This window comes from Diceros bicornis, chromosome 24, assembly GCF_020826845.1.
Source record: "Diceros bicornis minor isolate mBicDic1 chromosome 24, mDicBic1.mat.cur, whole genome shotgun sequence".
In the NCBI taxonomy this organism is placed as follows: Eukaryota; Metazoa; Chordata; class Mammalia; order Perissodactyla; family Rhinocerotidae; genus Diceros; species Diceros bicornis.
The window spans coordinates 17599897-17624220 of NC_080763.1; the positions used below are offsets into that span (position 1 = coordinate 17599897).

General features: G+C 39.3%; 1 protein-coding gene across 1 annotated transcript in view; it reads right to left on the reverse strand.

Annotated features, from left to right (window-relative positions):
* The window catches only part of DCAF5 (DDB1 and CUL4 associated factor 5), a 108657-nt gene that overhangs the window by 40991 nt on the left and 43342 nt on the right, over window positions 1-24324 (reverse strand). The window contains exon 6 of the mRNA XM_058567189.1: window positions 2290-2503. Coding sequence (XP_058423172.1) covers window positions 2290-2503 — 214 coding nt within the window. The remainder of the gene's footprint in view (window positions 1-2289; window positions 2504-24324) is intronic.

The following is a 24324-nucleotide window of genomic DNA, read 5'->3' on the forward strand; positions in this document are numbered from 1 at the left end:
GAGTCGATTTAGCATAATTCTTAAAGGCCCTAGGATTTTCAGAATGGTAAATGAGCATTGGCTTCAATTTAATGTCACCAGCTGCATTAGCCCCTAACAAGAGAGTCAGCCTATCCTTTGAAGCTTTAAAGCCAGGCATTGACTTCACTTCGCTAGCTATGAAGGTCCCAGATGGCAACTTCTTTCCATATAAGGTTGTTTTGCGTACACTGAAAATCTGTTGTTTTCTGTAGCCACTCTGATTATCTTAGCTAGATCTTCCGGATAACTTGCTGCAGCTTCTACATCAGCACTCGTTGCTTCACCTTGCACTTTTATGTTACTGAGACAGCTTCTTTCCTTAAACTTCACAAACCAACCTCTGCTAGCTTCAAATTTTTCTTCTGCAGCTTCCTCACCTCTCTCAGCCTTCATAGAACTGAAGAGAGTTAGGGCCTTGCTCTGGATTAGGCTTTGGCTTAAGGGAATGTTGTGGCTGGTTTGATCTTCTATCCAGATCACTAAAACTTTCTCCGTATCAGCAATAAGGCTGTTTTGCTTTCTTATCATTCCTATGTTCACTGAAGTTAGCGCTTTTAATTTCCTTCAAGAACTTTTCCTTTGCAATCACAACCTGCTAACTGTATGGCAGAAGAGGCCTAGTTTTCAGCCTACCTTTTTTTTTTTTTAATAATTTTATTTATTTTTTTCCCCTAAAGCCCCAATAGATAGCTGTATGTCATAGTTGCGCATCCTTCTAGTTGTTCAGCCTATCTTTTGACATGCCTTCCTCACTAAGCTTAATCATTATAACTTTCGATTTAAAGCGAGAGACGTGCAACTCTTCCTTTCACTTGAACACTTAGAGGTCATTGTAGGATTATTAATTGGTCTAATTTCAATATTGTTGTGTCTCACGGAATAGAGAGGCCCAAGGAGAGGGAAAGAGACAGAGAAATGGCTGGTTGGTGGAACAGTGAGAACACACACATTTATTGATTAAGTTTCCCATCTTATATGGGCACACTTCATGGTGCCCCAAAACAATTATAATAGTAACATCAAAGATCACTGATCACAGATCACCATAAGAAATATAATAATAATGAAAAAATTTGAAATATTGTGAGAATTATCAAAATGTGAGCAAATGCCGTTGGAAAAATGGCGCTGATAGATTTGCTTGACGCAGGGTTGAGAAAACTTTCTATTATGTGCAAAATGCAGTAAAATGAGGTATGCCTGTACACTAATCTTAAAGCTATGATGTTGAGGACTCTAGTAACCTCAGTTTAGGGAGAAAAATCCTAACTATTGCCTTCAAAAAGCAGGGTCTTCACAGGTTCTCAAAGAACTGTTTATTTTATGCACCTCACCCACAAATAACCCTAAAGAGGTGGAGAACAGCTTGTAAGAATTATATGTCAAAATTTGACATTGTTGATGGACCCCAAAAGAACACTAAGCATTAGCAAGAGACTAAGGTTTCTCTCTTTTCCAATCTAGATATGAAGTAGCATAAGATTTGTTGTGTTTGAGAAGAAACAAAATCTATTTGTTTATTTGCTCAATCTTTCTTTATATTTTTCTTTACTCAGCTTGATTACTCAGACTGGTCTCAGACCTGTCCAACTGATCCACTCACTGACATCCTCTTCAGAACGTCTATGGCCAAGACAGACAGGTGCAAGAATGCTAAGCACGTTTTTAAACTGCCAGCTCTAAGTCAACATCAGTATCTCGATTCCCAGTAAGACTGTGAAAAGGCTGGAAACTCACAGCTTGGGTTCTCCTTCCCAGTTGTGATGCTGGCAATAAAAAGGAGAAGAGTCAGCATCTGGCTTCCTCTCAAACAAAGCTGCTCAGCCCATTTCACCCAAGAAAAAGATGCCATCCCAAGGGGCCGTTCAGGATGTCTGTCTCTTGGATGGTACTTAGTGTGTTTCATTCATCCTTGTGTTCTACTGATACAAAAAAAAGTCTTTCTTTTTTTCGCTGGCTAATTTTCCATGGACTTCCTCCTTTCTTTCAAAATGATACATTCTTAGAATCATAAAATCTGTTTACAAACTTGGCAGAGCTAGGTTGCTCAGAACCACATTGTGTCCAGCCTTGGTTTATGGTGTGTGCCTCATATTACCCAATGGCAGCTCTGAGGAAGAAACTATTAAGCCAGAAGGTCCCCAGACATTTATTGTTCCTCTCAATTGTTTCTACCTGACATGATGCTAAAGGGAAATAAAGACCAGTGTAGAAAGAGCACTCTGAGAGGAGCATGAGTGTGAGATGCAGGAGGCAGAAGGCACTTACCTGGTCACGATCTCCTGCAAAACAGCAGCTTTTCATGGTGCAAGAGTTGAAGTACCCCTGATTGTCAAACTGGAACACAGGCAGGCGGGAGTGGATGTCATAGAGCACGGGGGGCAGGCGACGCCTCAGGGCCAGGAGCTGGGTCCCGTTGCTGTTGAATCGCACACTCATAGCACTTTGGAGGGACAGGTTGCCGCCATAGCGCAGGAGAGAACTGGAAAGCAGAAAGCACAGGGATCAGGCATGATCCTTTTATTTCTTCCCAACATGTGCCCAGGACCTCCTGTCAGGCTTGTACACCTCAATTTTGGCAGAAAGGTATTTCTATACAGGGAGCTGGAAGGTAACAACGAAGACAAGGTGGCTTCTTGATTACATTAAAGCAGTTATTTAACCTGTCAATTCTCCTTTTCAATCTCCAAAAGGTGAATTACCAGTAAATTTACAGGAAAAGGATAACACAAGCATCTTGAAAGAAGAGACACACTAAAACCATTAGTTATTTCATTTACCCGAGGTAACTACATAATCAAATAGACACTCGTCAAGACTGTAGGAAGTGAGTCATGTCCACTCCAACAGGCTAATCATGGATGGGATTTAAGAGATATATTTATCCTTTATTTCAGAGTTACAAGAACCATCAGCGAGAAAAACAGATACTTTATTGTTTATTCTGGATATTTTTTCAATAATAATCACTTAATTACTTAAGCATTTATTTAAAAATATTTAATCTGTTCACAGAATTTTTATATTCCATATGGCATGATTTGAGAGTAAATATTAAAGAAAAATTTTAAATTAAATCCAGAGCAAGCAGTTACAATGATTGGAAAAGCAAGATGACTTGTTTCCCTTTACAATTCCCAACAAGTTTATATCTAGCTTTGAAATATCCTTTGGTTAATATATGTAATTCCATTTATCCAACTTCACTAGGGAGTGGTATATTCTGGTTCACCTAATACTCTTCTGTAGTTTCACAATATTCATGACTTTTAAAAAAAAGTCACACAGTATGGTTCCAAATAATTTCTTTTGATGACTCAGAAGATACTTTCAATTTTACAGTGAAGTAGGACGGCTATGAACATTAACAATTATACAGTACTAAGTAACAAAGGGTGTGTGTGGGGGTGTGTCTGTGCGTATCTGCCTGTGTTTTATCTTTCAGTATCCTTGATTACCTGGACACTATTTTATTACGGACGAATGACTGCTCACTGTCAGTGTCACAACCAACTTTTCTTTCTTCAATTCTTGGAGCACTGAATTACTGGTAGGAAAGTGAGATTAAGTACGTGCATGAGGGATGCTGCAGAAATGAGTGCCACTCACTCTGCCTCACACAGACATTATTGTCATGAAAAGAAGTAACCCTAGTAGCTTTAGAAAACAACTTTATAAATTATAGGGAATTACATAGCTGGAAAGGACCCTGAGATACCTAAATTACAGCCTGGTAGATTTATTTCAAACATTTTTAAGGAAGAAGTTTTAATAGCATTTTACTAAGTGAAAACTTAGAGAGCTATATGCTATCAGAAGAGATTTAATATTGAATGAAGATAATATTTTCTTCTTTTTTTTTTGGCAAGAGAGTGATGGGGAAGATTAAGGAGACAAGAAAGGAGATATCCTATGGGAAAAGGAGCCCCTGAAACCACAGTGCAAAGGCAGCTGCCACTCTGACCTGGTCATAAAAACAGTCTGTACCACCACTAGCCACAATTAGTCCTGTGTCCCCCAAGGCAGTCTTCCCACCAGAGGGAAGAATGCTCTGGTACTGCAGCCATGTGTAGAAACAAGGCTTGGGCAAAACAGACTTTAATCCTCTTATGACTAGAATGAAAGGAAGGAGAGAAGAGACTTAGAAAATGTTCCCTAGCACTCCAAACATCAAGGAGAAGCCTGATACCCTACAGGCCCCAAGGAATAATCCCTGCAGAGAAATGTTCTTATAATGGCCCTAAACACAGGCCACACCCACTTACATACAGAGAATGAATGCTGGGGCTGTTAGAGTCCAGGCATTTCCTTTACAGGGTGCTCTAGCTGCCACAGGCATGTGGTGTTATCTAAACACTGAGCTCAAAAAACAATGAGAAGCTTTCAATCCAAGACCAGCATGGAGCGTGCAAATAAACCAGCATCTGTAGGACTGGAGAGGAGTTGGGGGTGGAAACAAGACTCAACAAAAAGACACTTGACCAGCCCCACCAGCCATAGCAGCAGGGGTCAGGCATCCCTGACAGGAAAGCTGGGGCCTCTGGCAAATGCCCTTTCTGTCTGTTAACAGGAACTTCCTCTGCCCATTCTAGATAGGCCTGTAGGAGAATGGCATCCAGGACAGGCATCCAGGCCCATCCCATTCCCACCCAAGCTCCTTGACCTGTGGTTGCAATGTGGCCACTCTACAGGTGTCTGTCTGTGGGCTCCAGAACAGTCACTAACTTTTCTCTTGCCTACGCTTCCAGGCAGGGAACTCCTACTTCTCACACAGAAAGGGCAGGTAGACATGAATCCTGCTCCTTGAGTGTTTAGGGGTGCTACCTAAAGAGTAGCAACTATTAAAACTGAATGTTTCATGTTGGGGCTCAACATTCAAATCCTAATAGAGGGGTGGAATGACACCTGAAATCCAGAAAGTGAGCTATGTTAACTGTAATTTCCCAGCAGGGGCTCTACAGCTGGCTCCTCCTGATAAGAATGGTAAGGATGACCTAGTTCATTGGGAAGAAAAGGCTTAGAAGCAGTTTGTCTTCACAGTCAAGATATAAATATAATGCCAAAGATCCTGTAGCTTATGATTCCAAGTGTAATGTGCATGAGAAATCATTTGGGACTTTTAAAAAATGTAGATTCTCAGGATCTATCCCTAGATATTCTAACTCAATCTGGGAAGTGGGCCCAGGAATCTGAATTTCAAACTACACTTTGAGAATCATGGTTCCATTTTGGGATTTTGGGGGAGGAGGTGAACAGTAGGTAGGGGGTGGAAACAAGGTGGAGAGAAAGTAGATTGCCAGAGGCTCAATGAAAAGCCAACCACACAATATAGCACTTTTTATAGCCCCATTTCTATTAGCAGAGAGGACTCCAATTCCTTTTAAGGTCAGAGTTCCACTCCACCAACAATGTCTGAAATGTTTTTCCTGTTCTCAACACATTCCCTGAAGGAGAAGAAGTTTCTCACTTCCTTTTGGAGAACTGAGGGTACCTGTATACAACAAAAATGCCTCACTCTTGACTTGCTTTCTGGACTCTGATCTTGATAACAAAGATGCCACTATCTCCACTCTTCCAGAGAAATGAGACTACCATTACACACCCAAATGAGATGAGCAATATCTTGAAATGACTAGCAACAATTTAAAATGACTTCAAATCAAAATATTCCTATAAAAAAACCCAATAAATCTATTCCCAACCTTTCTTCAACCAAGGATTTGTCACAAAATGCAACAATAATGGGGTAGGAGGTGATCCAAGTGTCAGCATGTAAAAGACCCAGGACGAAAAGCAAGAGAACCTCAGAACATTAGGAAAATATTCCTCACTAGTGTGGTCTCCTGGTTTTTTGTTTTTTGACCCCCCAAAAATACTCAAGTGGACTTCTTTATTGCTCTGGCGGGGTAAAAAGAACATTTGTACAAGTTCTTGTCCAAGCCTAAGGCCTTGGAACAGAAGAGAAATAAGCTGAGGCTGTTTCCAGGGAAACTCACTGGGAGTATCAGGTCCAGAATAAGACATGGTATCAATAAAGGTTCCAAGATCAGGCTCTACGAACCTAGATTTCCATAAATCTATGATTAAGTAATTCATCTGATGATGCCAACAAGATTTTCCGAAGCCCACTGGCATGAATTTCCTCATAGTTTCTATGTGAAAGTTTCATAAAACCTGTGAAATGCTTGAAATCAAGCTGCTGCTATTCCAAATCACAGACATAAGAGCTGGTATCGTACAACCAGACAGGCAAAATCAAAGTCCTTTAGTGGAGGGGGAATCTCTCCCCTCCAGTGTCTGCTTTAGGACAGGATGACCTATAAGGAATATGGGACATTTTGTACTTTCTGAACACAATCCACAGAATACGACAAATCCTAGAGGACACTAGAATTAGTTAAAAAGTAAACAAGTTCAGGGAGTCACAGCCCATACCAGTTCCATTCCAGGGTGTTCAGGGTCCCAATAATCCCTTAACCATTTCTTTTATGTGAGCTGGAAGGGGACGAACCTGGGCTTTCCCTTTTGTTTTTTCTAATACAATCCTCAGTTCCAAGACTGAGACTTGTCTAGAGGAAACCAGAACTGTTGGACAACCAGCCTGAGAAAGACACATTGTGATCTGTGACTGAACAAACTTACTTTCCTCAGAGCATGATTCACTGCCAAGCCTCTCTGGCTTGAAATATAGATACAGGTTCAGCGTACATGGTAAAATTTCCTTCCTTTTTCGAATATCCAGAAATTTAAGTTTGACTGAGGTGGGCAGAAGGGCTTGACTAAATTTCTGATAAAGAGATCTTTAGATAATCAAATGGCAAACAGGGATGGCAGGCATTAAAGCGCTTCTAATCATCACTTTCCAGAACAGGGACATGCCCAGAGGTGAAGAGAACTAGAATCCAAGTTTTTGCCTTTGGTCCAGAGATTCCCAAAGTCACAAAGAACCAACCCAGATCTCAAAATGAATGAAGAAGCAATGCCCTAACAGATTTGTGCTGGGACACTCATGACTTTTCCACAGAATTAGGGACTCAATAAAGTCATCTCAGTTCATCAGATGGGCTGGCTTATTCAAATCCCCCTTTACCCCAAGCTGCGGAAAATAGAGAGGGGTTTCATAAGCAGCCATTTAATCTTCATCTTAAAACTATTCCTGGCCCTGCCTTCTGACAGATGTTATTATATAGCATCAGCCCTGACCTCACACTGTGTAAAACGGGGGAGGGAGAGTCTAATGAACACTGGTTGGCAGGAGGAAGGAAAAAGCAAGAGGAAGGAAGGAGATTCAGATGGCAGTTGCTACAGCAACAGCAACAATGTAGAAGGAGTGGGTGGGAATATAAGCAGGTAAACAGGCAGTCCCTGATGGCAGGAGAAGAAACTGGGGTGGGTGAGCTGTTAGGGTACAAGGCAACCAAGCTAGAGGAATGTTAAAGAGGAAAAAGACAAAGGATTTTTAGAAAAAAAATCCTAAGCAGAAGAGGGTCTGAAAACAAAAATCACAGTTTAGTACCTTCTATTAAAACTCTTTGCAAACAGTTGAACAGAAGACAAGAGAGGAACGTAAAGGGAAGGGGAGAGAAGGCCAAACTGCTGACAGATGAGACACGATTACAGGAAGACAGCCCGTTTCATGCAGGAGCCACTCCCTGAGAATGGTCACTCCCTGAGAATGTGTCCAAACACCAAAGTCACCTCCAGTTGGCAGTAATATATATATCTTAGAATAATGGCTTTCAAACTTTTTTATAGTAATAAGTACATTTTATACTGCATCCCAGTACACCCACATTTATTTAGCATAAATTCATTAAACAATACTTACCGTCTACTATATGCAATGCATGGATTTTCTTATTTATTTATTTATTTATTTTTTGTGAGGAAGATCAGCCCTGAGCTAACATCCGATGTCAATCCTCCCCTTTTTTCTTGAGGGAGACTGGCCCTGGGCTAACACCTGTGCCCATCTTCCTCTACTTTATGTGGGACGCCGCTACAGCACGGCTTAACAAGCGGTGCGTCGTTGAGCGCCCAGGATCTGAACCTGCGAACCCTAGACCGCTGCAGTGGAGCACGTGCACTTAATCACTGTGCCACTGGGCGGCCCCATGGATTTTCTATTCTATATTTTTTATTTAATAAATACTTGTAACCATCTAAATTGATTTCACAACTCACTGGATAATTGAAAGAGCTTCCTACCTTGTCTCCTTGCTTCCACTTGTGGCCCATGCTTCAGTTTATCCTGAACAAAACAGCCAGAGGGATGCTGAACCATGAGTCAGATCACATCATTCCTTTGCTGAAAATCCTCCAGTGGTTCTCCATTTCAACCAGAGTAAAAACCAAATTCCTTACAATGCCAACAAGGCCCTAGACAATCTCCCCCTACTCTCATCCCTTATGACTCTGACTCCACCTCCTAGCACTCTTCCTACCTTACTACTTCAACCATATGGTGCCTCCTTACTGTTCCTAGAACACGTCAGGCATGCTTCTGCTTCAGCGCCTTTGCACTTGCAGATCCTGCACTCAGAACGTTCCTCCCCAGATATGAACATGGTTCATTCACTTACCTCTTTCCTCAGATGTCCTCCTCAGTTAGGCCTTTCCTGATAACCTATGCAAAAATACAACTTTCCCAATTCTCCCTGTCTCCTTTGTCTGCTTTCGTGTTCTCTACTAAATGAATCACCATCTTAAAAACCATATATTTTTATGTATTTATTTTGTTTCTTACTTGTCCTTTCCCACTAGACTATTAGCTTTTATATCTTTACCCTGTGTATCCCAAGCGCTTAAATAGTGCCAGACACATAACAGGCATTCAATAAACAGCTGTTGAATGAATGATCGAATGGATCATGAGCGGCAGTTTGAAAAACCCTGACATAGACCATAAAAAAAAAACAGGCTCCACCAAGGTTCACATGACTCCTGACAGTTGTCTGCCCACAAAACCTAATTTTGAGAGGAGAGCAGCATAAAATCAGAAATAGCAGGAGGCTTGGAGATCATTTGAAAAGTCAAAGTCCTCTTTCATAGGCAAAGAATCATGGCCCAGAAACTAAAATGATTGGCCAATGACCACCGAGATCTCCCCCTCTTCATGTGACTGTACCACTTGGCATCCTTCAAGTGAGTTAAATTCATCTACCTGATAAGAAGCAGCCAACAAGAAGGAAGAGTTTAACAAGTAAACAGGTTCTTAATTATATCTTGTACTTTAAAGCAAGTTTCTGATATTTACAAAATAAAAGTTCAAAAGGAAAATTAATAATTAAATTTTAAAAGTCAATTGCAAGTTAAAAAAAAGAAAACTCATCTACCAGATTTCAGAAAGTGACCGGTGAATTCTACTCGTTTTGAATACATGCCCTACCCAATTATACTTAAAAATAGATAATGATAAACCTTTGGATTGATGGATGTACTGAGACCAACAAGAAGATATGTTAGTTAGACTACAGGATTTAGGTAATTTTTATTTTTTAATACCTTTCTTTTATTTTCCAAGTTTTTCTACAATGAACATGAACTTCTCCTGTAATTAGAAGAAAATACGTTATTTTAAAATGCCATCTCACACATACTCCCCTCTTTAACTAGGAGATCACAGAAGACAGCTTTGAGAAAAGTATGAGAGTAGAGAACTTAGCTTCATAATAGAAATTTCAAATAATATGCTGTCCCACAGGATTCTGGTGCAGATGCTAAATTTGAAATTAAATCATTACTTTAAATTCATATAATGATAGTCAAACAAAAACTTTCAAAGAACTCTGACAATTTCAGTGTCCCTCACCATCCTTCTTGATGAGGGCAAATAATCTCCCTCCTTTGATAGGTTTCTAAGTACTGAACAGGCCTCCCTTGGTTAGCATTGGACACAGTCACTAAGTTACATCTGATACTACACTCAATTTCATTTTTTTCTGCAGATCCACTGTCCCACTTCCAAAGCACCCATAAATAAATAGCAAATTTGTATTATCAGAATAAAAAACAGATTCAAAATACAAAGTATTTTATGCAGAATCCAGAAACATCATCAATGTTCTTAGAAAGTCTTTCATATATGGGTAAATTCATAGGTAAACGAAGCCAAGATTATTGAGAATGTACTAAGAAGTCTCTATCTAGGGCTAGCCCTGTGGCTTAGCGGTTAAGTGCGCGCGCTCCGCTGCTGGCGGCCCGGGTTCGGATCCCGGGATCGCACCGACGCACCGCTTCTCCGGCCATGCTGAGGCCGGGTCCCACATACAGCAACTAGGAGGATGTGCAGCTATGACAGACAGCTATCTACTGGGGCGTTGGGGGAAAAATAAATAAATAAAATCTTTAAAAAAAAAAAAGAAGTCTCTATCTAAAATACGTGACTCACAACAGATAAAATACAAGAGGTGAAACCTGTGATCACAAAATAAAAAGTTCAAACTATGAAGAATGCACTGAAGGAATTATATCACAATTGATACCCTTGAAGAATCAACAAGTTCTCACTAAATTTAAGTTCCAAGTTGTGTGTACATTTTATCGTCTAATCCTTACAATAATCCTATAAGGTAGACAGTGGGGGGGGTATATTATTCTTACTCTACACTGGAGAAGACCAATGCCCTGAGCAGTTATAGGACTTGGCTCTGACTGCACAATAGACAAGCAGTAGAAATAGGACCAGCAAGTTTTTTTCCGCTTCTTGGTTCAACAAGATTTCACAGAATACACTGTGGAGATGGATTATTCCACCCAGCAAAGACAGCAGTATCAGATGGCAATGCACTAGGGCTAGAAGGACTCATCTAAGTCATTCACTTCATGTCCTTCCTGTAGTTCAGTAACTCATTTGTTCATGCATGCATTTATTGAATAAACATTTACTGAATATCTGCTAACTATTCTAGGCACTGTGCTAGGCACATGTATTCAAAGATGAAATAAGACGAAGACACCCTCAAGGACTAATGAGAGACAGATGTAGTAACGGGACCATGTGCCGTAAGAGATGTAGGAAAAATATCTACCCCCACTGGGGAGACAGGAGTGGGTGTCACAAAAGACTTCCTAAAAGAAAAATCTAAGCTGATTCTTAACAGAGAGAGTCAGAGAGTTGATTCAAATTTTTTTTTTTTTGAGTGACATTTTTAAGAATCTTGCTTTAAGGAGGACTAAAGAGGGCAAAAGTCTTGGCAATTTTCTTTTTTTAAAAAATTCAATTTATTTAAACTAAAACAAAAAAACAAAGACAGTTCACCCATTTCTCCTACCTTCCATGCTCCTCCCCACCCCCCTCAGCTTCTGCCAATCACCGATCTGTTCTCTATATATATAAGCTTAGTCTTTTGTAGGTTTTATTTGTTTGTTTTTAGATTCTACATCTAAGAGAGATCATATGATATTTGTTTTTCTCTGTCTGACTTATTTCACTTAGCATAATACCCTCGAGGTCCATCCATGTTGTCATAAATGGCAAAATTTCATTCTTTTTTGAATTGTTTGAATTTGAATAATACTCCATTGTATATATATACCACAATTTCTTTATCCATTCATCCATTGATGGACACATGTTGTTTCCATATCTTAGCTATTATAAATAATGCTACAATGAACATGGGGGTGCATATATCTTTTCAAATTAGTGTTTCTGTTTTCTTCAGATAAATACTCAGAAGTGGAATAGCTGGATCATATGGTAGCTCAATTTTTAATTTTTTGAGAAACCTCCATACTGTTTTCTATAGTGGCTGCACCAATTTAAAATCATTCCCACCAACAGGGCACGAAGATTCCCTTTTCTCCATACCCTTGTCAACACTTGTTATTTCTAGTCTTTTTTGTTTTTTTGTGAGGAAGATCAGCCCTGAGCCAACACCCATGCTAATCCTCCTCTTTTTGCTGAGGAAGACCGGCTCTGAGCTAACATCTATTGCCAATCTGCCTCCTTTTTTTCCCCAAAGCCCCAGTAGATAGTTGTCATAGTTGCACATCCTTCTCCTTGCTGTATGTGGAACGCGGCCTCAGCATGGCCGGAGAAGTGGTGCTTCGGTGCACGCCCGGGATGCGAACCCGGGCCGCCAGTAGCGGAGCACGCGCACTTAACCACTAAGCCATGGGGCCGGCCCTCTAGTCTTTTTTGATAATAGCCATTCTAACAGGTGTGAGGTGATATCTCATTGTGGTTTTGATTTGCATTTCTCTGACGATTAATGAGATAGAGCATCTATTCATGTACTTGTTGCCCATCTGTAAGTCTTCTTTAGAAAAATGTCTATTCAGTTCTTCTGTCCATTTTTTAATTGGATTGCATTGAGTCATATGAGTTCTTCATATATTTTGAATATTAGCCCGTTATCAGATATATGATTCGTGAATATTTTCTCCCATTCAGTAGGTTGCCTTTTCATTTTGTTGATGGTTTCCCTTGCTGTGCAGAAGCTTTTGAGTTTGATGTAGTCCTGCTTGTTTATTTTTGCTTTTGTTGCTTTTGCTTTTGGTGTCAGATTAAAAAAATCATTGCCGGGCGGGCCCTGTGGCTTAGTGGTTAAGTGCGCGCGCTCCACTGCTGGCGGCCCAGGTTCGGATCCGGGGCGCGCACCGACGCACTGCTGCTCCGGCCATGCTGAGGCTGCGTCCCACGTACAGCAAGTAGAAGGATGTGCATCTATGACATACAACTATCTACTGGGGCTTTGGGGGATAAAATAAATTAAAAAAAAAAAAAAATCATTGCCAAGACCTACGTCAAGGAGGTTACTACCTATGTTTTCTTCTAGGAGTTTTATGGTTGCAGGTCTTACGTTCAAGTCTTTAATCCATCGTGAGTTATTTTTTGTGTATGGTGTAAGATAGTGGTCCATTTTCATTCTTTTGCATGTGGCTGTCCAATTTTCCCAACACCATTTATAGAAAAGACTGTCCTTTCCCCACTGTATACTCTTCACTTCTCTGTCATAAATTAATTGACCATATGTGTGGGTTTAATTTTAGGCTCTCTATTCTGTTCTATTGATCTATGTGTCTGTTTTTATGCCAATACCACACTGTTTTAATTAGTATAGCTTTGTAATATAATTTGAAATCTGGGAGCATGATGCCTCCAGCTTCGTTCTTCTTTCTCAAGATTTCTTTGGCTATCAGGGGTCTTTTATGGTTCCATACAAATTTTAAGATTTTTTTGCTCTATTTCTGTGAAAAATGCCATTGGAATTTTGCTACGAATTGCACTGAATCTGTATATCGCTTTGGGTAGTATGGACATTTTAACAATATTAATTCATCCAATCCATGAGCATGGAATATCTTTCCATTTATTCATGTTTTCTTCAATTTCTTTCATTAATGTTTTGTAGTTTTATTTTTTGCTGAGGAAGATTCGCCCTGAGCTAACATCTGTGCCAATCTTCCTCTATTTTGTATGTGGGTCACCGCCACAGCATGGCTGCCGACAAGTCGTGTAGGTCCGCACCCAGGAACCAAACATGGGCCTCCAAAGCAGAGCTCGCCCAACTTAACCACTAGGCAACAGGGCTGGCCCCTGTAATTTTCAATATACAGGTGTTTTACCTCCTTGGTTAAATTTATTCCTAGGTATATTCTTTTTAATGCAATTGTAAATGGGATTGCTTTCTTAATTTCTCTTTCTGATAATTCATTATTAGTATATAGAAATGCAACAGATTTTGGTATATTGATCTTGTATTCTGCAACTTTAATAAATTCATTTATTAGTTCTAACAGGTTTTTTTTGATGTCACAATAGTCTATAACATTGTGAACTTTTAGTTGTACGTAATTGTTTGTCAGTCACCATATAATGTGTCCCTTCCCCCCTTGCGCCCACCCCCCAACTCCCTTCCTCCTGGTAACCACTAAACTGTTCAATGTGTCCGTGTGTTAATCTTCCACATATGAGTGAAATCATACAGTGTTTGTCTTTCTCTGTCTGGCTTATTTTGCTTAACATAATACCTTCAAGGTCCATCCATGTTGTTGCAAATGGGACGATTTTGTCGTTTTTTATGGCTAAGTAATATTCCATTGTATATATATACCATATCATCTTTATCCACTCATCAGTTGAGGGACACTTGGGTTGCTTCCACTTCTTGGCTATAGTGAATGACGCTGCAATGAACATAGGGGTGTATAAGCCTCTTTGGATTGTTGATTTCAGGTTCTTTGGAAGATACCCAGTAGTGGGATAGCTGGATCTAAGGTATTTCTATTTTTAATTATTTGAGGAATCTCCATACTGTTTTCTATAGAGGCTGCACTCTATAGAAAGTTTGCATTCCCACCAGCAGTGAATTAGGGGTCCCTTTTCTCCACAATCTCTCCAACATTTGTTAGTTTTTGGCTCGGTGACTATAGCTCTTCTAATGGGTGTAAGGTGATATCTTAGTGTAGTTTTGATATGCATTTCCCTGATGATTAGTGATTTTGAACATCTTTTCATGTGCCTATTGGCCATCTATGTATCTTCCTTGGGAAAATGTCTGTTCATATCCTCTGCCCATTTTTTGATCGGGTTGTTTGTTTTTTTCTTGTTCAGTTGTGTGAGTTCTTTATATATTATGGAGATTAACCCCTGGTCAGATATATGATTTGCAAATATTTTCTCCCAGCTGGTGGTTGTCTTTTCATTTTGATCTTGGTTTCATTTGCCTTGCAGAAGCTCTTTAGTCTAATGAAGTCCCACTTGTTTATTTTTTCTTTTGTTTCTCTTGTCCAAATAGACATGGAATTTGAAAATCTCTCTATGACCAATGTCAAAGAGTGTACTGCCTATATTTTCTTCCAGGAGTTTTATAGTTTCAGGGCTTACTTTCAAGTCTTTGATCCATTTTGAGTTAATTTTTGTGTATGATGAAAGAAGATGGTCTACTTTCATTCTTTTGCATGTGGCTGTCCAGTTTTCCCAGCACCATTTATTGAAGAGATTTTCCTTTCTCCATTGTATGGTCTTAGCTCCCTTGTCAAAGATTAGCTGTCCATAGATGTGTGGCTTTATTTCTGGGCTCTCAATTCTGTTCCATTTATCTATGTGTCTGTTTTTGTGCCAGTACCATGCTGTTTTGATTACTATAGCTTCGTAGTATATTTTGAAGTCACGGATTGTGATGCCTCCAGCTTTGTTCTTTTTTCTCAGGATTGCTTTAGCTATTCAGGGTCTTTTGTTGCCCCATATGAATTTCAGGATTCTTTGTTCTATTTCCATGAAGAATGTCATTGGGATTCTGATTGGGATCGCACTGAATCTGTAGATTGTTTTAGGTAGTATGGACATTTTAACTATGTTTATTCTTCCAATCCATGTGCATGGGATGTCTTTCCATTTCTTTATGTCATCATCAATCTCTTTCAATAATGTCATAGTTTTCATTGTATAGGTCTTTTGCCTCCTTGGTTAAATATATTCCTAGATATTTTATTCTTTTTGTTGCAATTGTAAATGGAATTGTCTTCTTGAATTCTCTGTTACTTCATTACTAGAGTTACAGAAATGCCACTGATTTTTGCAAGTTGATTTTGTACCTTGCAATTTGCTGTAGTTGATTATTTTGAATACTTTTCTGATGGATTATTTAGGGTTTTCTATATATGAAATCACGTCTGCAAAGAGCAAGAGTTTCACTTCTTCGTTGCCTATTTGGATTTCTTTTATTCCTTTACTTGCCTAATTGTACTCCAGTACTATGTTGAATAAGAGTGGCTAGAGTGAGCACCCTTGTCTTGTTCCTGCTCTCAGAGGAATGGCTTCAGTTTTTCACCATTAAGTATGATGTCGGCTGTGGGTTTGTCACATATGGCCTTTATTATGTTGAGGTACTTTCCTTCTATACCCATTTTGTTGAGAGTTTTTATCATAAATGGATGTTGGATCTTGTCGAATACTTTCTCTGCATCTAGTGAGATGATCACGTGGTTTTTATTCCTCGTTTTGTTAATGTGGTGTATCACATTAATTGATTTGTGGAAGTTGAACCAGCACTGTGTGTCCCTGGTATGAATCCCACTTGATCATGGTGTATGAACTTTTTAATGTATTGCTGTATTCGGTTTGCGTGTTTGGTAAAATTCCCCAGAGAAGCCATCTGGTCCTGGACTTTTATTTTGGGGGAGGTTTTTCATTATTGTTTCAATCTCTTTACTTGTGATTGGTCTATTCAGATTCTCTATTTCTTCTTGATTCAGTTTTGGGAGGTTGTATGAGTCTAAGAATTTATCCATTTCTTCTAGATTGTCCAATTTGTTGGCATATCATTTTTCATAGCATTCTCTTATAATCCTTTGTATTTCTGGGGTATCCGTTGTAATTTCTCTTCTTTCATTTCTAATTTTATTTATTTCAGCCTTCTCTCTTTTTTTCTTAGTGAGTCTGGCTAAGGGTTTGTCAATTTTGTTCATCTTCTCAAAGAACCAGCTCTTTGTTTCATTGATCCTTTCTACTGTCTTTTTGGTTTCAATTTCCCTTATTTCCGGTCTATTTCCCTCCTTCTGCTGACTTCAGGCTTTGTTTGTTCTTCTTTTTCTAATTTTGTTAGGTGTAGTCTAAGGTTGCTTATTTGGGATTTTTCTTGTTTGTTAAGGTGGGCCTATATTGCTATGAGTTTCCCTCTCAGGACCACTTTTGCTGCATCCTGTATGAGCTGGTATGGTGTATTTTCATTTTTATTTGTCTCCAGATATTTTTTTTATTTCTCCTCTAATTTCTTCAATGATCCATTGGTTGTTCAGTAGCACGCCGTTTTGTCTCCACATCTTCGTCACACTCCCAGTTTTTTTCTTGTAGTTTATTTCTAGTTTCATAGCATTATGGTCAGGGAACATGCTTGTTATGATTTCAATCTTCTTAAATTTATAGAGGTTTGCCTTGATTCCCAACATATGGTCTATCCTTGAGAATGTTCCACATGCACTTCAGAAGAATGTGTAATCTGCTGTGTTTGGGTGGAGTGCTCTCTATATATCTATTAAGTCCATCTCCTCTGTTTTTTCATTTAAATCAACTATTTCCTTATTGACTTTCTCTCTGGATGGTCTATCCATTGATGTCAGTGGGATGTTAAGATTCCCTACTATTATTATGTTGTTGTTAATATCTTCTTTTAGGTTTGTTAATAGTTATTTTATGTACTTTGGTGCTCCTGTGTTAGGTGCATATATATTTATAAGTGATATTGTCTTCTTGGTGGAGTGTCCCTCTTATCATTATATATTGCCCCCCTTGTCTCTCACTACCTGTTTTATCTTGAAGTCTACTTTGTCTCATATAAGTATGGCAACACCTGCATTCTTTTGTGTGCCCTTAGCTTGGAGTATTGTCTTCCATCCTTTCACTCTGAGCCAGTGTTTGTCTTTAGAGCTGAGATGTGTTTCCTGAAAGCAGCATATTGTTGGATCTTGTTTTTTAATCCACGCTGCCACTGTCTTTTGATTGGAGAACTCAATCCATTTACATTTAGAGTGATTATGGATATATGAGGGCTTACTGTTGCTATTTTATCACTCATTTTCCAGTTCTTTTGCATTTCCTTTGTTTCTTGTCCCATGTGTTTCGGACTACCAATTTGGTTCAATAGTTCTGTATGATGGTTTTCTTAGCTATCTCTTTTTCGTATGAGTTTCTGTTATGATTATTTGTTTAGTGGTTACCATGAGGTTTGTATAAACAATCTCGTAGATGAAACAGCCCATTTTCTGACAGCTTCTTATTTTCTTAGACTAAGTTGATTCCATCCCTTTCCTCTTCCCCTTCTAAGTTATTATTGTCACAATTTATTCCATCTTGTGTTCTGAGTTTGCGTTTAAAGCGATGAGGTTATATTTATTTTTGGTGTTTTCCTTCCCTTAATCTTTGATGTATAATTAAGTGTTTGCTAACCTATTCCAGTAGAGAGCTGCAATTTTTCTGATTTTGTCTACCTATTTTTCTCTTTGCTCAAAGCTTTGTATCCCCTTTCTCTGTTTTTTTTCCAGGCATGAGGGCCTTCTTGAGCATTTCTTATAGTGGGGTCTTGTGGCAATGAACTCCCTTACCTTTGTTTATCTGGGATAGTTATTATTTCTCCATCACATCTGAAGAATGTTTTCGCTGGATGGTGTATTCTTGGCTGAAAGTTTTTGTCTTTCAGAATTTTGAATATATCACTCCACTCTCTCCTAGCCTGTAGAGTTTCTGCCGAGAAATCAGCTGAGAGCCTGATAAGAATTCCTTCGTACATTATTTTGTCTTGCTACCCTTAATATTTTTGCTCTGTCATTGACTTTTTCCAGCTTTACTACTATATGCCTTGGAGAGGGGTTTTTTATGTTGATATATTTAGGAGATCTATTGACTTCATTCACTCATATTTCCAGCTCCTTCCCCAGGTTTGGGAAGTTCTCAGCTATTATTCCTTTGACCAAGCTCTCTGCTCCTTTTTACCTCTCTTCTCCCTCTGGAATACCTATAATCCTTATGTTGCATTTCCTAATTGAGTCGCATATTTCTTGAAAAATTTCTTCATTTCTTTTTAGTCTTAGTTCTCTCTCCTCCTCCATCTGGAGCATTTCTTCATTCCTATCCTCAATAATGCTAGTTCTCTCCTCTATATTGTTAGCTGTGTTTTTTAAAGATTCCAGGTCTTTCTTTATCTCCTCCATTGTGTTTTTCATCTCCAACATTTCTGATTGTTTTTTTTTTAATTTTATTTATTTATTTTTCCCCCAAAGCCCCAGTAGATAGCTGTATGTCACAGCTGCACATCCCTCTAGTTGCTGCATGTGGGACGCGGCGCCAGCACGGCCAGAGAAGTGGCGCATCGGTGCGCGCCTGGGATCCGAACCTGGGCCGCCAGTAGCAGAGTGCGCGCACTTAACCGCTAAACCACGGGGCCAGCCCTCTGATTGGTTTTTCTTTATAGTTTCAATGTCTTGTGTGAGGAAGTTCCTGATTTCATTGAATTGTCTATCTGTATTTTCTTGTAATTCGTTGAGCTTTTTTATGATAGCTATTTTGAATTCTCTGTCGTTTAGGTTATAAATTTCTGTGCTGTCAGGATTGATTTCTGGGTGCTTGTAATTTTCCTTCTAGTCTGGAGAGCTAATATATTTTTGCACAGTGCTTGAGGGCGTGGGCTTATTTTTCCTCATGCTGAAAATATCTGGCTGCAGCTTCCACCTGATGCCACTAGGTGGAAGTCAAGAGCTGTGTCTTCTGAGCCTGCTGCCATCCACCAGTTGTGCTGGAGCACTGGGCAAGGCAGAGGGGCTCCTTCTTTTGCCTGCCCAAGCCTGGGGGCTTCTTGCCCTTCCCTTGCTATCTGTTCTCTTGGGGTGTTAGCTTGATGAAGGTACCACTGCAAGAGTTCAGTCCCCTCTATATGGGAATTTCCCACAAGCTGGGGTCCTGGTCGCAGGCTGGCTGTCATTGGGGGAGGAGAGGAGTTCTCCTTACCTCCTTCTACTTCCTCCAGGGGGTCCAGCAACTCCACTTTCAGAAGTATGGCTGCGTGAGTCTCTCAGACGTCTTTTGTGTTGTGTTAATGTCCTCTGTTGGTATATGAATGTGTTTTTTGTAGTATAATAGGGGGCAGATTCTAAGGGGGAAAGCTCACTCCACCATGATGCTGACATCACTCTCCTAACAGTTTTTTTTGTGTGTGTGTGTGAGAAAGATCAGCCCTGAGCTAACATCCATGGTAATCCTCCTCATTTTGCTGAGGAAGACCAGCTCTGAGCTAACATCTATTGCCAATCCTCCTCCTTTTTTTCCTCCTTTTTCTACAACCCCCAGTAGATAGATGTATGTCATAGCTGCACATCCTTCTAGTTGCTGTATGTGGGATGCGGCCTCAGCGTGGCCGGAGAAGTGGTGCATCGGTGTGCGCCCGAGATCCGAACCCGGGCCACCAGTAGCGAAGTGTGAGCACTTAACTGCTAAGCCACGGGGCCGGCCCACTCCTAACAGTTTTTTGATGGAGTCTTTAGGATTTTCTATATATAAACTCATGTCATCTGCAAACGGTGACAGCTTTTTTACTTCTTTTCCAGTTTGGATGCCTTTTATTTCTCTTTCTTGCCTACTCGCTCTGGCTAGGACTTCCAATACTATGTTGAATAAAAGTGGCAAGGGTGGGCATCCTTGTCTTGTTCCTGATCTTAAAGGAAAAGCTTTCAGCTTTTCACTGTTGAGTATGATACCTGTGGTCTTGTCATAAATGGCCTTTATTATGTTGAGGTATGTTCCTGCTATAACCACTTGGAGAGTTTTTATCATAAATAGATATTAAATTTTGTCAAATGCTCTTTCTGTCTCTATTGAGATAATCATATGATTTTTATCCTTCATTTGGTTAATGTGGCATATCACATTGACTGATTTGCAGATGTTGAACCATCCTTGCATCCCTGGAATAAATCCCACATCATCATGGTATATGATCCTTTTAAAGTATTGTTGAATTCACTTTGCTAACATTTTATCGAGGATTTTTGCATCTATGTTCATCAGGGATATTGGGCTGCAATTTTCTTTTCTTGTGGTGTCCTTGACTGGTCGTGGTATCAGGGTAATGCTGGCCTTGTAAAATGAATTTGGAAGATTTCCCTTCTCTTCTATTTTTCGGAAGAGTTTGAGAAGGATTGGTATTAATTCTTCTTTGAATGTCTTGTTGAATTCACCAGTGAAGCCATCTGGTCCTGGACTTGTTTGCTACAAGCTTTTTGATCACTGATTTAACCTCCTTACTAGTAATTGGTTTGTTCAGATTTTCTATTTCATCTTGATTCAGTTTTGATGGGTTGCATGCTTCTAGAAATTTATCCATTTCTTCTAGGTTGTCCAATTTGTTAGTGTATAATTGTTCATAGCACTCTGAAATGATCCTTTGTACTTCTGTGGTGTCAACTGTAACATCTCCTCTTTCATTTCAGATTTTGAGTCCTCTCTTTTTTTTTGATGAGTCTAGCTAAAGGTTTATATCTTGTTTATATTTTCAAAGAACCAGCTCTCAGTTTCACTGACCTTTTCTATTATCTTTTTAGTCTCTACTTAATTTATTTCTGCTCTAGTTTTTGTTATTTCCTTCCTTCTACTAACTTTGGGCTTTGTGTGTTCTTTTTTATTTTCCTGAGGTATAAAGTTAGGTTGTTTGAGACTTTTCTTGAGGTAGGCATTTATTGCTATGAACTTCCCTCTTAGAACTGCTTTTGCTGCATCTCCTAAATTTTGGTATGTTCCATTTCCATTCTCATTTGTCTCAAGGTACTTTTTGATTTCTTCTTTGACTCACTGGTTATTCAGTAGCATGTTGATAATTTCCACATATTTGTGAATTTTCAGTTTTCTTCATGTAATTAATATCTAGTATCATACTATTGTGTTTGGAAAAGATACTTGATATAATTTCAATCCTCTTAAATTTATTAAGACTTGTTTTGTGGCCTAACATATAATCTATCTTGGAAAATATTCCATATGCACTTGAGAAGAATGTGTATTCTATTGCTTTTAGATGGAATGTTCTGTAACTATCTGTTAAGTCCATCTGGTCTAACATGCCATTTAAGGCCAATGTTTCCTTATTCATTTCTCTGTCTGGATGATCTATCCAATGATGTAAGTGGGGTATTAAAGTCCCATACTATTATTGTATTGCTGTCTATTTGCTTTTAATATTTGCTTTATATATTTAGGTGCTCTTATGTTGGATGTCTAAATATTTACAAATATTATATCTTCTTGTTGGATTGATGCCTTTATCATTATGTAATGTCATTCTTTCTTATTACAGTCTTTGTTTTAAAGTCTATTTTGTCTAAGTATAGCTACTCCAGCTTTTGTTTGGTTTCTATTTGCATGGACCATCTTTTTCCATTCCTTCACTTGTAGTGTATATGTGTCCTTACATCTGAAGTGAGTCTCTTGTAGGCAGCATATAGATAGGTCTTGTTTTTTAATCCATTCAGTCACTCTATGTCTTTTGATTGGAGAATTTAGTCCATTTACATTTAAAGTAATTATTGATAAGTATGTGCTTACTGCCATTTTGTTAATTGTTTTCTGGATGTTTTTGTAGTTTCTCTCTGTTCCTTTCTTCTTCTCCTGCTCTCTTCCTTTGTGTTTTATTCACTTTCTTTAGTGGTAACCTTATATTCCTTTCCCTTTATCTTTCACGTATTTACTATAAATTTTTGCTTTGTGGTTACCACGAGGCTTATACATAACAATTTATATCTGTAACAGTCGACTGTAAGTTGATAATAACTTAAGTTTGATCCCATTGTAAAGCTCAACATTACTCTCTCCCATGTTTTGTTTTTGACATCACCTTCTACATCTTTTTATCCTGTGTATCCCTTAACTAATTATTGTAATCATAGCTATATTTACTACTTCTGTCTTTTAACCTTCATACTAGCTTTATAAGTGATTAATCCACTACCTTTACTATATATTTATCTTTCCAGTGAGATTTACACTTTCCTATGTGTTCATGTTATTAATCAGCACCCTTTCTTTTCAGCTTAAACAAGTCCCTTTAATATTTCTTGTAAGGCCAGTTTAGGGGTGATGAACTCCTTTAGTTTTTGCTTATCTGGAAAACTCTTTCTCTCTCCTTCTCTTCTGAGTGATAACTTTGCCAGATAGAGTATTCTTGATTGGAGTCTTTTCCTTCTAGCACTTTAAATATATCATGCGACTCCCCTCTGGCCTGCAAAGTTTCTGCTAGAAAATCTTCTGCTAGTCTTATGAGGGTTCCCTTGTACATAACAACTTGTTTTTCTCTGGCTGCTTTTAACATTCTCTCCTTGTCTTTAACTTTTGACATTTTAATTATAATGTGTCTTAGTGTGGGTCTCTTTGGATTCCTCTTATTTGGAACTCCTTGGGCTTCCTGGATCTGAATGTCTGTTTCCTTCTCCAGTTGAGGGAAGTTTTCAGCTATTATTTCTTCCAATAGGATTTATACCACTTTCTCTCTCTCTCCCCCTTCTGGGAGCCCTCTGATGTGAATGTTAGTCCATCTGATGTTGTCCTATTAGTCTCCTAAGCTATCTTCAGTTTTTTCATTCATTTTTCTTTTTGCTGCTCTGATTGGTTGAGTTCCACTGCCTTGTCTTTGAGTTGACTGTTTCTTTCTTCTGCTTCATCTAGTCGGCTGTTGAACCCCTCTACTGTATTTTTCAGTTCAGTTATTGTATTCTTCAGCTCTGTGACTTCTACTTGGTACTTTCTTATATTTTCTGTCACTTTGTTGAAGTTCTCATTGTGTTCATCCATTCTTCTCCCCAGTTCAATGACCATCTTTATGACCATTACTTTGAATTCTTTATCAGGTAGATTACCCATCTCTGTTACATTAAGGGTTTTTTCTGAGGTTTTTCTTATTCTTTCATTTGGAACATATTCCTCTGTTTCTTCATTTTGCTTGACTCCCTGCATTGGTTTCTATACAGCAGATGAAATACCTCTCCCAGTCTTGAAAGAGTGGCCTCATGTAAGAGATGAACCTTGTTGTTCAACCCTGCCTCAGTTCCTGGTTGTCTCTCAAACCTTTGTGCTTATCAAAGCAGACTAATATATTTTTAATAGCTCCCAGTAGTCGAGGATGTGCCAAGACCTGTCAGTGTCCCAAAGGGGAGGATCTTAGCACCTAGATTCAGGCTGTCTGGAAGCCAGACCCTCAGGCATCAGCTTTTAAAAGTATGCAAAATATATAGTCCTGTGGGACTACAAGTGCAAGCCTGGCTGGCCACCAGAGCCAGGCTATCTGGAGGTGTCCTCTGAGTAGCAGTCACAGAAATTGGGGCTCCAGAGAAGTGTGTAAGCTCTTTTCTGGGTGATAGCAGTGAGCTGGAGAAGGGCAGAGGGAGACTGCCAAGATGGCATCCACAGCCAGAGATCCTTGAAAGCAGCTCCACAGGCCATTAAATGTGTGCCAAACCTGAAGCCTACCCCTCAGGCCAAAGCTCCAGGGCAAGCAAAGAGGGCTCCTTCACAGAAAGACTGGGGAGTATGCTGCAGTCCACTCTGTATAGTGCACTGCAGATGGTAGTCTGCTAAGAACCATCTCTTTGCCAATATCCTGTGGGACCCAGGAATGCAAATTCCCAGGCCACCAGAGCCAGGCAATCAAGGGGCATCCTTTGGGCAGCAGCTGCAAAAACTGGGGCTCTACTCACAAAAACCAGGGCACCAGACACATGTAAAGCTCCCCTCCAGGAGACACTGGTGCTTTGGAGCAGAGAAGAGGGTGAGTAGGAAGATAGCTCCCTCTATCAGAGGTCTCTGGAAAGGATAACAGTCAG